Raw genomic sequence first — 15,824 nt, forward strand, 5'->3', positions numbered from 1 at the left:
CCCATATTCAAGTAATGGGGCTTTTTTTCCATCAGTTTCATTTCCATTTCCATTCAAATTTTCTGCTTGTTGTAACATCACATGGGCAGTATTAGAAGCTTTGCTCCAGGCATCAGGCACAACTTCTACCTCTGGTTCACTACTGATAAATCCTACAGCTTTGAGTGAAGGGAAATGCAGTTGCCCACTTATTATTTATTTTTTGATAAATGGTTGGCTCTATTACTTGTTACTATTTTCCCTTCTCAAAGGTTGTTTAATCAGAATCTCTAATTCTTAAAGGTTGCTCTAAAACTGAGCTAGGAATAATTCACCTAAAATTTCCAGGTTAGTTTTCTATGTCTTTTTCAAAAGTGAGGTATATTCATCCATTGCAGGTCCTTAAATATAGCTACTAATACCCACGAGGTTTCTTCAGCCAGTTCCTGAGTATTATAGCTGAAATTCATGAGCTGTCACATCAGAATTCGTATTGAGTTAGATAAGAATGATTTCACACCAATAACAAAGTTAGCATTGTTTGTTTATTGTCTTTCACACAGAGACCTTCTGCCCTGAAGCTGTTAACATAAGTATTAGTGCTAGAACAAACCTTTTTTCAGACTATCGCTTCAAAAGTTTCAGTGACTGCTTTATTCTGTTTGTGTAAAAATGTTGAAGAAAAATAAGTTTACAGATTTTATGGCACCTGCAGAATAATCTCCATCTTGTGTAACTTTACAGCAGAGAAATGAGCTATAGGTTTGAAACTCTTGTTTCTATAAGGGGATAACAAACACTGTGGATAATGGTACAAAAAGATGTTTAGACTCTCTGTGATGGGTTGTAGTCCTTATCCAAATATTGGCTACTGTTTTCTATTTCTTGTATGCATATTTGTGTGTGTGAGCATGTCTGCATACATATCTACATTTTAGATACATTTATTTATTTCCTGGTAGAAAATGTAATGAAGAAAGACCACCATCAAAATAAATCAAAATAAATTATCAGGTAGTTAGAAGGATTGGTAACAGCAAATTCTGAACAACCACTTGATTGTTCAGAATAAACAATCAATTAAAACAATCACTAAGCAGTGACTTTGAGGTTGAAATAGTGAACAAATATCTAAAATATTCTTCCAACAGGAACAGAAGGAAATACATGCACAATTAAATTATGGGCAGTTAGTACAGGTATCCTCAGCTGCTCTGTGAAGTTGTCTGAACCCACTGTGCCTTGTAAAGAAAACTGCATGGAATATGCAACAATGGAGACTTGCCTCTGACCTTCTCTCTGGGCACACACATCCACACCCAGGCTGCAGTACTGCAGTGTTGTGGATGTGTCTCGGTTACAGACAGGCTGACTGCAGTTGTTTCAGATGAGATGAGGCTGGGGAGCACATGCAGCAACAGGTAAGCAGTTCTGTATTCAGTCAGGTGAGACTCATCAGGTCTCATTACCTCAGACTATTCCTGAAAGGCTCTGTTCTGCTGAGCTGGTCCCAGGAATCACACAGCTGTGTTCACACCATGCTCTGTGGGCATTAGTTAAATCTATCTGGCCTTAGCTAGTTCTTTACTGGATCAGCTGTACTGCCTCTTTCCTGTGTTGTATGATGTAGTCCAGAACTGGGTTTGACTTATCCATAGGTAACTGAGGATTGACTGCCTTTCTGGAGTGTGAGCCTCAAATATCAGTCAGCTCCTCTCCTTCATATCACTGCTTTTCCTGTACCTCCAGCTCCTCTGTGTCAGGCCTCTAGCCTGCTCTTCCCATTCCTGTTCCTCATTCCTGTTCCCCACCCTTCATACACCTGCCTTCACACACTGAGCTTGTTCTCTTACCTTCCCAAGGTGAGAGGTGAATGGTTCAGGAGGCAGGGCTGCTACAGCTGTCCAGAAACCACTGTCCACTCTCCCAGGGAATTTATCTGCATTTTCAGTAGTACACTGGAGTCTGAGCACCCAAAATCTTGGGCTAATGATGCTGTAGCAGTTGCTGCTTTTTGGTTTTTTTTACTTTTTTTTTTGTTACTCATGAGTAATGACTATGCTCATGCTTTATGGCTTTTTAGGGTCTGAGGGATTGTTTATCTGTGGACAGAGATTCAATTTAGAGTTAATTCAATAAGCATGCCCTCAGCCAGAAATTCTCTGCAATTGTGTGCAAGCATAGAAAACTCTCCTAATGTAGCTCTTATGTGACTTTAGTTGATTATGGCAGAGAACTTTCCTCCACAATAATAAGTTGCATGATCTGATTTACATATGCAATGTTTTACACTGTGGAAGATGGTTTGAAACATTTTCCTTTGATCTACGGTGACATTAGAAAATAATAAACCATCAGCCCTCCAGAGAACAACCTTGGCATACATGGTGAATCTGTTATAATTATTTGTTATCTCTTAATGCCTGCACATCTGCAGCAGTGAGTAATTAAAGTTTGAAAGGAAGCTAAAATTTTAAGTTATTACAGTCTTCGCAGTTTTCAGAACTACATTTGAGTTTGGGTTATTTTTGTTTTGTTTTGAGGAAGCATAGGGGTTATATGTGAAGAAGTTATAACGTTTTTTTGTACACATTAATCTACACCTGAGACTACTGACTAAGAAAATGTGATATCACAGCAGCTATTCCACTATCAGGAATCTATTTAGAAAAAAAAAGAAAAATTTCTGACCACACATCTCTTATACTGCATTCATAATGTCCTACACCACTGCTACTGGGGTTACATTTCTTTGGCATACTCTCTCAATATCACCTTGATTAAAATGACAATGTGCAACTTCAGGTATCTGTGCACCAACTGCTGTGCTCTGTGCTCCTTTCCTCACCTGCCCATCTTCAGTAAGGCAGCCCAGCCCTTTTGCATTTCTGTTGGCAGCTTGCTTCTGTTCCTTTTCCTTAGAGCTGTGTCCCTGTTACCCCTGTCCTCTGACCTTTCCTGGCACGAGGCAGAGGCTGAGAGCCAAAGGGAGGTCATGGGGGTAAATTGGCACTGTGGCATCAGAGCCACTGCTGCACCAACTAGAAATGGTCAGCCAGTGGCATTTCCATAGCCCTTGAGACCCTTCCTGAGGAAACAGCTGATACAGAGGATAAGGACATGCTAAGGCACACCTCCTAAACTTGTTGGGTTTTCTTTTTAATCAGAATATATTATGCTGTCATGGATAAATAAACTGATGTTGCTTTTAGCTGGTTCATCAGCACTCCAGGATAATGGCATCTGTTCAGTCTTATGTGTAATATTTCTCTTTTATTTCTTAGTGCAGTTGCCTAATTTTGTTTCAGCCTGTGTTTCCAGAGAGTTCTGCAAATCCCTTGGACGTGGCTACAATTTACATCTTTGCATTTTCTAGTGCTTGGAATGAAGGTATTTAGAAGGATACTCTGGAGGGATACAGTAGAAGCAAGAGAAATTGTTGATTCCTAAAATCAGTTTTCTTTTGTTAATAATTAATAGCTGACAAAAAGAAACTGCTTTGAAACGTAGCTCTCAAGAAAAACAACTCTTACTTTTTCTGTCTGGTGGAAAAAGCCCCTGGAAAGAAGTGTGTCTGCATATGTATATGTGGTAATTTTAAATAGAAAAGAAGGAATAAGGTCAAAAAGTTGAATTTGAAAAAGTTGCCAAGATAGATACATTTTTCAGTTCCATAGACTGTAAAATAACTCCCAGTTTTGCAGGCTGCTATTTGCAAAAAACCAGTGACCTCAGTCTGGAGTCCTTCCAGGATTCAGCTCTTGAAGAACTGCTTGTCACAATCTAGCATTTCCATAGGGAGATACAAATCATTAATTTTTAAAAATATAGCACATTTGAGAGCTCTTGTTTCCACCTCCCAATATGGCCTTTCAGTAACTGACTTTGTTATGGTAACAGGGAGGGGGAGAGCGGGAGGCAGGGTCCAGATGCATCGTAAAAGCTTCCCAGTTAATTTGGGTTCTCCACCCTGGAGAACTGGCTGCGGCAATCCTCAGACAATCCTCTGTATGGGATGACATTTTCTTGTACCTTCCTAATTTAGTGAGTAAAAAGTGAAAATATCACATATCAGATAAGGCCAAATTGTCAGGTATGTTAAACTTGAAAATCATTATTCCAGGATTTTATATGTCTCTCTGTACTGTACTTCATGTCAAATTATGTGTCAGTGCTAGTGATGTGAATAACACCTTATTGGTGTTGGAATATTACTATTCAGTGAAAAACTGAAAATCAAGTTGGATTAACTAATAAAGATGACCAATTTTTACCACTGAGTTGTTAGCAGACAGGGCCATAAGCTCTTGGGTTTGGGAATTGATGTCTGTAAATTTAAAAAAAAAAATAAATAAATTAAAAGGCCTCTTCTGTTAAAAAACAGCACTACTAAAATGGATGATGTACAGTCATTCCATCTTCAGTTATTTTCCAGCCTGACTGACACCATTATGGAACTGAATATAGTGAATTTATGAATGTGGTCAGAATTTTTTACACAAAGCAGTGTGCAGTATAGTTTGTTGTTAAACTGAGGCTCATTTTTGTAGTACATGGGAGAGCAAGCACATGAGAACTGTGTAACAAAAACCTGGCAACAAGTTTATTTCTTTTTGGAACTGTGGAAATACCTTGTCTATAAAATGTTTATATTTTACAAACATTACAGGAAGTGTAAATAAAAATACACTGCAAGATACAGTTTTATACCTATTTTCATTCCAGTGTCCCAGGAAAAAGTTGAGTGGCTAAAAAGCAAGTTCTGCTCCTCCAAAGCAAGGGAATTGCAGCCATAAAACAATAGCAATGCACAGAAAAACCAATGCACAGAAAATCTTATTTATGGAAAAAATGTCAATGTTTCAAAACAAAGATAAAAGAGAATAATATTTTCATTTTGACTTTTAATATTGTCAGGAACATGTATTTTATTTATAGGTGCATTATCTCAAGAAATCCTCTTCCTCTGTTCAGACCAGATTGTGATACTCAAGCTTATTGCCCCTCTGACCTCAGTTACTCCTCAGTTACAGAATAGAAATCAGATGAAGGTCCTTAATTTTGGAATTTTATTAATTTTGTTCCATCTTTGTTATTGCAAAGGCCCTCTGTAAAATCCACATCTATACCTACTCGTATATCGCCATGTGTGTATACATGAATAAATATAAAAGGCAAATTGTTTTTTCCTGCTTTTATTATTGTAGTGCCAAGCTACTTTATCAGGGATTGTTTCTTTTCTATTTATATCAGATTCATTTCTGAAACTGCTGTTCAGATAATAAAACTGAAAAAGAAAAATGTTAATTTTTCTTCCACTGGAGTAGCATTATGTGGCTCCTCTGCAAGCTACTAATCAATGTCTGTACCTTGTGCCCCAAGCAATGTTTACAGATGAAATATATTAACTGTTCATAGTAAGAGTTCTTCTTGTCTGAACAAGAAATAACTCCAGTATTTTGCTTAACTTTATGCTTAAACACTGCTCTCAGCCAGAAATTGATTAAATATATTTAAGTTCTATCTGTGTGAGGGAGGGGGACCAAGTAGGACTGATGCTTATTTGAGGAAACCAGTGCTGAAAATCATCTGAGAGAAACTGGCATTATAGAGGAGTTAATTTTTATATTTTTTTTTAATTTCCCACAGAATCAAAGGTTTCAAGGTCAGAAAGGACATGTTCATACACTATATATGATACCAGTCCATGGGACTTTGCATACAGATTCACCTTCCTACTCTTCCAAACTATGTCTATGAATTTCATTAAATTAAAAATTTCTGTGAATAGTTTTGTATATTCTTTAGTGATTTGCTCTGTATTTAAACATATTAGCTACTAAGAATCTGCATCTTTTTTGTTTAAACTTTATTGTCTTCAATTTCCAATATACCTTTCCAATTTTATTGTTTCCATCATTAATAACTATTGTATTATTAGGAAACTATCTTAAGTAGCTTTTAGCATGAGCAAATTTACCCTCTGCAGCAAGATATTTTAACCAAGGGGCAGCACCATAAAATGCCAGGAAAGTCCAATAAAATGAGACATAATTACATAATGTGGGTGCATTATGTACGCCTTGAAACTCCTGCCCAGCTGTGCTGCTGCTCAGTAATGATGCAGTACAGTAATGGTGGTTGCTGTGCTCCTCTGCTTTGGCTTTTGCCTGTGAACAGAAGCCCTTCCAACCTACTCTGCAGAAATTTAAAATCCAGTACCTATCTTTGCAGTAAGCCCTCCTTCACCTGCCCCTTGGGAATATGTGCTTTAATCTAACAGGTGTTCTCCACCAGCACTTCAAAGGTATTCACTGGAAACACAGGAGGGAGAGGTGCTGCCTATTCTCCTTCCCTCATGTCTGTTCTAGAGGAGAAGGCCTCCATACACACCTGCTTCCAGTGTGTGCCCTTGTGGCCAAGAAGGCCAAGGGTACCCTGGAGTGCCTTAGGAAAAGTGAGATGTGTGTATCTGGGCTCCTCAGCACAAGAGAGACCTGGAGCTCCTGCAGTGGGTAAAGTGAGAGGCTTTAAGAAAGAAGAAAGAGGATGATGAAAGGTCTGGAGCATCCCTCTGATGAGGGAAGGCCAAGGGAGCTATATCTACTTTTCCTTCCTTCCTTTGCTGCTAATGAAATATGAACATCAGAATTTTTCAGGTTTCCACCTTTACCTTCTGTATAATTGTTGACTGTAGTTAACTACATAGCAACAAAAATGTGGAGAAATAAAAACTAGAAGTAAATCAAACAAAGAAACAAGCACTACCAGAAAAAACAATAGAAATGGAGACAAAAATAAAGGAAAGTGTATTTCTCTGAGGAAAACCTGTCTATACCTAATGTCTAAATATTAATATAAATAGAAAAGTTTAAGTAACAAAACTAGGCTTGAAACTTCATCTTTTGACATGACAATGAGATGTGAATAAAGATCTGCCTTACGAGAGTTAAGTTGAAGTTATTTCAGAATTATTCCAACATTTCTGATAGGATAGGGTAAATAAGAAACACCTTTCCTTTCTCCTGCTCCCCACCTATACACACAGACCTAAATGATATTAAGCTCACTGTAAGAAAAAAATTGTTTAACAATTTCTGTTTTCCTTTTCAAAAGCTAAGCCAAACAAACCAGAATAATTCATCTTTCTTCATTTTACATTTTTTTTGAGAAAAATATCTAGTTTCCTAAGTTCCTAAAGGTAAACTCACCTGTCAATTTATGTTGTGACAATCCATTTTATTCTCCTTAATTATTATTCACTTGCTATAACTGGAGAAAACTTCCAATAAAAGTAATCAAAAATTTCCAGAGGGTCCAGTAGAAACAGATGAAGTCATCCTCTGGGTTTTTTCTTGAAGCATAAAATTGATTCAATCTGATAATTTCCCTATAAAATTGGATAATTTGCAGAGCATCTTTAGTCAAACTATTAGCTTTCCTTCTCCATAAATGTTATTTTCTTAAATTAAAAAAAAACCAACAAACACAGCAAAAAATATCTGTTTGTTTTCTTACATTCATAACATAATGTCTACTCAATAGTATTTTGCTTCTGTCTAAAAATGTGATGAAGACAAAGAATTGATAAGTGCATCATCCAAAAAAAACCAATAAAGACTAAATCTGAAGCCTTGAAAAACAGAGCATCTGCCCTCAGTGTTCTTGGTAACACACATTTGTTACGTGTATTGGAAAAGCCCTTAATTTGAAAAACCATTAGTTATAAAGAAGAAATGAAGTAGTGAATTTTGCAAATTCACATTCCACAAATAGCAGCTGTACACTGAGAGATTTCAGTTCTGCTGACTGATACAGAAACTGGGGATGCTCGGTAGCTCCTAACACCGGCTCCCATCCATTAAGTTATTTAGTGGGATTAAGGGAAGTCAGCCTGGAATAGTTTTGCCTGGTTGTTTAAATGCTCATACTTTACTGCAAGTAAAAGTAATACTGGATGGCCACATTGTCTGGGGGCAAGATACGTATCCCATATCCCATATGTATCCTATAAACAGTTCATGTAATCAGATTTACTGTTAGAGCTTTAATCCTGTTTCAGTCTTCAGTTCTTACATGTGATTTATCACTGCATTCTAGTGGAATGGATCTCATTGTGGCCAAACACCCAAATCTTTAAATGTTGTTCTACTTGTAACAGATACATCTTTAGCTTTATTCCTCTTTTTTCATGGCAATAGCTATGATAGAACAAATTCCTTTTGTAGTGGAATGGTTCTTTCACAAGCCATGTTAAATTGTAATATTTTTCTAGTCTCCTCTCAATCTTTTCCATCCTGTATGCTGGGTGGACTCCAGTGCAGTCCATCAGGGCATCTCAGTTGTAATGAACAAGCTGCTTGATGGTTTGATCCTCTTGATCTTGATTTTCAAAGTCCTTTCCTACAGACAAATGGGGACCAGGGTGAGAGGGAGGATGAGTTATCCCAGCTCCCACCACCACCATCACCTTGCTTTTTACCATCCTTTTTGGTCAACACATGGAGACTCAATTTGAGTACTCCTTGCTCTTTTTTGTTTTAGTGCTCATTGACAGCATGTTGCACACATTGCTGGCATAACTTCCTGTCATGAATTGGGCTTCCTAAGCTGTAAACGAGCATTCACAATGACACCAGCATAATTGAATGAGCCATTGTCACAAAAAAAATAAAATAAAACAACACAAAAAGTTCTGTGATGCTTTTTCATGCATCTCATGCAATAGCTGATAAGCTGTCACTGGTGGCTTCCCCCAGCATCACTGATGGAACTGATATATTACCTTAGACAGCAATGAGAACTGCTGAGGCAGTTCTTGAGGTGGCCCTAAGTGGACATAAAAGTACATGCTTAGGAAATCTTGCACTGCATAAAGCACTCAGGAAAAATCAAATTCATAGTGTCTAGTCTGTTAAAGTTCTGATTTCACTGACAGGCACCAATCAGCTATCAGCGCTGCTAAATAGTTACTCTTGATCCTCATATTTTCCTAAAACTGTGCATGCTTTGGAGGGAAAACAGAAAACAGTTAATAGTCATAAAGAAAAGTTGTTTCAAAAGAGAAAACTCCTTTGCATTATATTGCTTTCATTGTTTCATAATTTTATGTTTAAATATAGAGAGTATGTAAATGACCATTTTCACTCATATTCTCCTCCTGCTTAGTGACAAGAAAACAAATTCAAATTGTGTTTGGGAGGAATATCTTAACAAAGCCAATTTTATTATGCAAATGAATTGTAGGTGTTGCATATCTGCATTTTCTGAAATTGTTAGCAATTTTTTCCAAAGCTTTCTCTCTTTCTAGGTGTGTGTATGTAACACATTATATTTAGAGAACCAATCACCTACAAGAAACTTAGTTGTTTTAAGTAAAAGTTGCCTTGACTATACATTTTGGAAGTTACCAGTTCCTTTTTTGTTTACATTTAAGGTTTTGAGTATAAAGTTTTTTCAAAAGATGAGCAAATAATTTCCTAACAGCTATTTAATGGAATTATGTTTTTCTGAAGATATCATAGTAGGTAGTTCAGAGGAGCAAAAACCTTCATAGGATAAGAAATATGTCTTACTTCTCCCTTACATTCTTGTATTAATTATCCACTTGTGCTCTGGTGGTTCACTGGTTCATTTCATTAAACAAGGTTGGGAGTGGGCCAAAACAAATCATCCAAAACAACAAACAGTTGTGAAGTCAGTCTTCAGCCATGGCTTGTTAAAGGCAAAAAGTGTTTCCAGTTTGCTCTTAACAAGGAAAAGCAAAAATCTTCTAAATTTCTGTTTTGCCTAAACATGATTTTTTTGATCACTCGCTATTAGCATTCTTGTACTTAGTAGAAAATAGATGACAAGGTGTATTTGACTGGGAGCATGTAAGCAGCAACCTTAACTCTTGTTGATGTGTTTAGGTTCAGCAAAGGGAGATGAAAAGTCTTGGCTTTGGTGTGGGAAAAGTTTCCCCAGATACTAAAGAGTGAACACCTATAATCAGCACTAGTAAAAGATTAGATGAATGTGTAAGTCTTGGTACCACCCTGGGGTTCAGCTATTCCACTTTGATAACACTTGCCATAAAGCCAAGGGAAAAAAAAAAAAGGAAAAAAGAAAAAAAGAAACATTGGATAGATTTAAAGATCCTTTTATAGAAAATAGCATGGCCAGAGTGACAATTATGTAGGCTGTATATTATAAAGCTAGAAAATATTTTAATTCTCAGTCTCAAACCTTGCAGTAGTCTCACCAAGAATTTGTCACACTTCACCTGTTTCAGTTTGTCAGTTTATTTTTTAGCAATTTTTATGCAAGTTATTTCAGTTGCTGACTTGAACATTTTGTTCCATACCTCAACACCCATTTTGTGTAAGAAAATCATAAAAGTTAGGAACCTGAAAATTGGATTTTTCTTTTGAGCAGCTGCCGTCCGCAAATGTGGAAAGATTGTTAAAGTGAATAGCATCACTTTCTAACAAACTCTAGGTAGGTTGGATGACTGTATCTCATTACTCGTTATCATGCATTACTGTGCTATCACCAAGCATCACCATGCTGCCATTCATAGATATATGGAAGAAAAATATAAGCTCTTTTGGGGTTTAAAGGTGTGTTTGTACAGCCATGCATGTCAGTGGTCCTTCACTGTTGACCTTCTCATGTGGAGTTGCATTTATAATTAAACAAAATTTCTTGATTGAAATGTGGTCTATAATGTTCTGGAGAATGCATTTTTGTACCTTTACAGAGCACTAGAAAAGGGTTGGTGGAGACAAATTGTATGCAAAATATTTTTTTTTATTAAAAAACCTACAACTTTTAGTTTAACTGACTCCCTAAGTCATTGTGCTTGTACTTTTGGTGACCTAATGAGGATTGGATAGATTTCTGTTTCATTTATTTTGAAAGTAGTTTAATTATAACTTTCATTTCTGTATTACCCATTTTTATATAGCACATTTGTTTCTGTGTGCTGACATTCCAAATCAGAGGCATCTGGTCTGTTGCATCTGCTGTGCCTCCACCAGGGTGCCACTATTAATGAGTTTTTATTCCTATGGCTGTTGTAAAGTTGCCACTTAGTTTTCTGTTGAGGATGGCTTTACAACCAAATGCATAAAAGTTTTTAAAGCTATCTCAAGATATTAATTGCTTCTGATTATGTTTTTGGTGGTTTTATTTGTTTGTTTTAGATCATTCAGCTAATACTTTAAAGCTATTCAATTTTAATTTTTCCCCAAAATCATATTTAGTGGTCTTTTAGTTTGTATTCTTCAAAGCACTGCTCTTCCTAAGCATAATTAACTGTATTTTTATTAACCCAAAAAATCAGCTTGTATGATCAGTTTATCCAGTCACAGAATATTTTTCTGAATATGATAACACTTTAAGTGGAGTTCAAGTGTTGTTGTTTATTTTCACACTACAGGATCGCAGGAAGAGATAGAAATTATGTGTTTTAGTAGCTACTTGTATCCAAGTCTCCATCAGGGTTTGGTACATACACTGCAGCTACCATGTGGAGCATGTATTTGTCAAGTCTTTTAAGACAAACTGGTAGAACTAGACCAATAAACATTGCAACAATTTTGTAATTGTAATTGGTATAATTCTTCCAATTAAATAGGAAATTTCTTGGGTAAAGTTCTCAGACACTTTGTATTAAATCAAGGAAAAAATATATTTATTTGAGAATTGCTGTTTTTTCTAAGGGCAAGAAAAGAAATCTGTGTTATAATTATGTATTATTGTCTTATGAAAGGTCTAAGAATCTTCAGCTCTGTCTACAGTGTTAAGAGTTTTAGAGTGTCCTTTTTGACCTTTCCAAAATATACTCTTGTGCATCCAGAAGAAAATAATTTTATTCACATTAAATGGCAGAGGAAAGGCTGTCCACACAATCCATACAGGGATGAGATTTTTATATCCCCAAGGGAACAGCAGAACTAGCAATACTCACTTTAAAGAGGCATTTCTAGTTTTTCTGAATGTCCAGTTCAGGACATGCAGATTGGTCTTGGGGGTAAATCCTTCTGGGAGCCCTTGGGAGCAGATCATTTCCTCATTTTGGTACTGAACAAATCCTTTCTGAGCTGTCCTTACCTAGTGCTTCATTTCTTACCATATGAAACACATAACAGCAGCTTTCTTTTGTGGTGATAAAAACACAGCATTAAAGGTCTAGTTGGAGGCTCAGGTTGGATCAGATAAATCACTCTGTTTGAATGTTTTGGTATAAAATGATACTTAGGAAACTTTAGGGAAGAGAGTCACTGTTGGCATAAGACCTTAAAATGACTTAATTTGCTTTTCCCCTTCAAAACATTTGCTAGGTAGGGAAGGAGAGAGAACGGGAAGGGACAGCATTATCTGAGCCTGTTGTGTGTGCTTTAGTGTTCTTCTGCACCGTCCGTTTTGGCAATATGTGTAATACAGATGTTGTTCGACTGCACTGGGACTGCTTTTCCCATTATAAAATTCATGTCACACATTAACTTGTCTTCTTAGAAAATGGAGTTTGGAAGGCACATAGATATCTAGAGATAGTAATGGCATCAGTAGATTTTATTTCTCTTACTAAGGAGAGACTTCTAATGAGAAATTTCTTCTTTGCTTAATTATGCAAGCTGCTGTTTTAACTGCATGTCTCTGCAATTCAATCAGTATACAAGTGAAAAAATACCATCCAAACTTTTGGGTATGACTTTAGAAAGCCAGTTATAATAGATTTTCAAAGACCTGATACAGAAGTTAGAAACAAGAAATTCACAGGGTGAAACTAGATGTGCATCTTGAAATTTATCCTTTTTTTTTTTTTCTCAAGAGTTTGTAACTGAACAAAATGAAACTCTGTGGAGCTTTTAGTTTGCTTTTGATAGTACATGCTGTAGCTACTGAAAGCTATATTCTCATGCTCTTTTGTTAATCTTATTGAACAGAAAATGGTATTAGGTCTTTATTTGTAACCTTCAGCTTGGTGGAAATTATGCAACCGTAGTCTGAAGTTGGAGAGTCAAATTTAAGATCAGACTTACACGTCTTTTCTATCCAGAAGAGTCAGTGAATAGCTTCTTTTTAAAATTGAGTATCATTATTTTGAACAAAAACATTTTAAGGAGAGGAGACTTTTAAGACAATAAAATACTCCAGACAGTTTATCCACAGGCAGGTGAGAATGAAAACAGATAATAACAGTGACTATGTAACCAGCCTAAAAAATAGAAATCCTTCTCTGGCCTTTTTTGCAAACTGATAGCTGTTGAAGTGTGCCTACTGTCTGATGGCACACTGCTCTGTTCTGATGACTAAAAACTGTAGGCAGAATAAAAGTAATTTTATTACTTTTTCATGGTTTTGTAATAAGTATTGCTACTTCCATCTCCTAAGACTGGGAAATCTAATGAGCATTGTTTCTGGAAACTCCACAAGAGGTAGCTGAAGTGTCTGAATTGGTCAATGTCTTCTAAAAACATATGTGGATGCCTCTCATCTGAGAAACAATTGTACTGATTCCTTGTTTGCTCTTCCCTAATCCTCCAAAATAAGTTAAATATATGCAGAAATCATATATGCTTTACTTTCCTTGAGTTTTCATTTTCATTTTATCTAAAGGTATTGTAATTTATTTTTTATTGCCTTCTAAATACCATGAAGCTCATCTTTTTCCCCATGAGAAACTCTAAATCCACTTCTTACTTTCTAGTCAGATCACCTGGGCTTTATATATTGGATTGAGTAGCATATAAATTATTCTGAGTGTTAATTATCTTTCTGCTAGGTGAGGACTAAGGACAGAAAAAAGTGACATTAACAGTCTTACAATGGCTTTTAACCAATAGATAATAATTAAACAGTTGTGAAATATTAAAAAATAAACATAATTTATTAGACTTCATAAGTTAATAGGGAAAGCCTGCCTAATCTGACAAAAATGTAAGCCCTTATATGTTCTTGCTAAAATACAGAGTAAAATATCAGTTAATATAGAAAAATAGTGTCATCCTATGTAGGTTTATAGATGATAATAGCTTATCCTGCATTATTTGAAGTGTTAAAAATGAAGAATGATTTCTACTTTGTATCTAGTTTTACAGGTTCTTTTAAAATTATCAGTGCAAGTTATACTTGGTGTTTTTAAATTAATAGCAACAATATTTAGAAGGTCTAAACCAAATTCTTTGTATTATTTGAAACAGAAAACAATATTTTTGCTTTAAGTCAAGTTTGCACAAAAAAAAGTCCCTATATGTGTTCTTCTCAAAAGCTCTTCATGCTTTCTTCTTTATTTTTTTTAAAATTTGTGTTCGACTAGGCAATACTACAGGATCTGGAGCAAAGACGTCCCCAGCTGGATGAATTAATAACTGCAGCACAAAATCTAAAAAACAAGACGAGCAATCAAGAGGCCCGGACAATAATTACTGACCGCAGTAAGTGGTGATTATGGCATTTCAACAAGCATGGAAAGTGTTCTCCTATTGAATAAGCATAGTACTTTATGCCTTTGCCATCAGAAGGAGAATTCCATCAGGTGACAGTTCTCACACAGGTTTTCCAAACTGTCCATAGAAGAAATGTCAGTGAAAGTCAGTGACCCCATATTTCAGATTTTTCATCATAACTTCATACTGCTTGTCTGCATAGTGGAAGGACATTGTACAAAATATAGAATGTGAGCACTGAAAATAAAAAAAATGCATTTGTTCTTACACAAGGAGGAAAAAGAAAGAATTCACAGAGCATAGCCACAGGCTTGTAAGAAGCTTTCAATTCCATCCCTCATAGTACAGCTGCAGGCTCTTCTTTCATCTCCCCTCGGCTGACGCACAAGTCTGATGATGCTCTGCATTACTCTGTATTATTTCTTCAGTTCTATTTTCCCTTTCCAGATTTAACCAACTAGCTGTGCCTAAGATGGAAAAATTAGTAGATTAAGTTTTAGAAGAGGTCTATAGATGGCATAGTGTCGTCACCATGAAAGCTTGCGTGTCCTTATACCCCTCACTATAGGATGAAACACACTCTCAAGGTCATTTTATAGAGGCAGCCCTTGTGATGGACTGCTGTATGTCTTCAGTTAATATCTCAAGTTCTCAGGACTTGAAACTAAGAAAAAAATGGATTTTTCTATGGTCCTTAAGGTCTGCTATGGAGCTCAGAGAAGACCCAGGCCAAGTGCTCTGCATGTGGACAGAGTTAGGTACAATTCATTTGAGGTAGATGCAAACTCTTCTGTACATCCTGGCCTGGAGACTGGGACTTGCTCCCTGAAACTGATGACCTTTTGTAAATGTAGGCTGAATCTTTCTATCCCCATAATTAAAAACTTACTATATCTATATACTTATTATCTCTTTCTTTTTATTCCATCAGGTAAGTACATTACATACCATGTCCAAATCAAAATGCATGTTTGGACCACATTGTTGGTAGTCACATTTATAAATGCTATTTAGAGTATATCCTATGTACAATAACATTGTTAAACTGCTACTGAAGAAAGCCTCTTAGAGAAGGAGAAGCTTTATGTTTTAATTAGAATTTGAGAAGAAAGGGATAGTGCTTATATATTACATTAAACCCACTCCTGTTGGACATGCAAATTAATTTTAGAATCACCTATTCATTTGAATTCTCATGAATTGTGTACATACATTTTAACTTTATAGTGCTTATTCTAAGCCAACACATGTAGTACTCCCATCAGTATTTTGTAGTAGGTTTTAATTTTTAATTGTGATACAAGTCTTCTGAAGTTAAGAATTGTAGACTTTGAAAAAATGCAAACATTATTCTTATATACCCTCATGTGAATTGTATGCATGACTAAATTTTCTTCTGTTGGAAAACCA

General features: G+C 36.0%; 1 protein-coding gene across 13 annotated transcripts in view; it reads left to right on the forward strand.

Moving 5' to 3' along the window:
- DMD (dystrophin) overlaps window positions 1-15,824 on the forward strand; it is a 1,134,919-nt gene that overhangs the window by 836,976 nt on the left and 282,119 nt on the right. For all 13 annotated transcript variants that reach the window (XM_015620877.3, XM_015620912.3, XM_015620930.3 and 10 more), the window contains one exon: window positions 14,285-14,402. In XM_015620877.3, coding sequence (XP_015476363.1) covers window positions 14,285-14,402 — 118 coding nt within the window. The remainder of the gene's footprint in view (window positions 1-14,284; window positions 14,403-15,824) is intronic.

The sequence above is a fragment of the Parus major genome, chromosome 1 (assembly GCF_001522545.3).
Source record: "Parus major isolate Abel chromosome 1, Parus_major1.1, whole genome shotgun sequence".
Classification (NCBI taxonomy): domain Eukaryota; kingdom Metazoa; phylum Chordata; class Aves; order Passeriformes; family Paridae; genus Parus; species Parus major.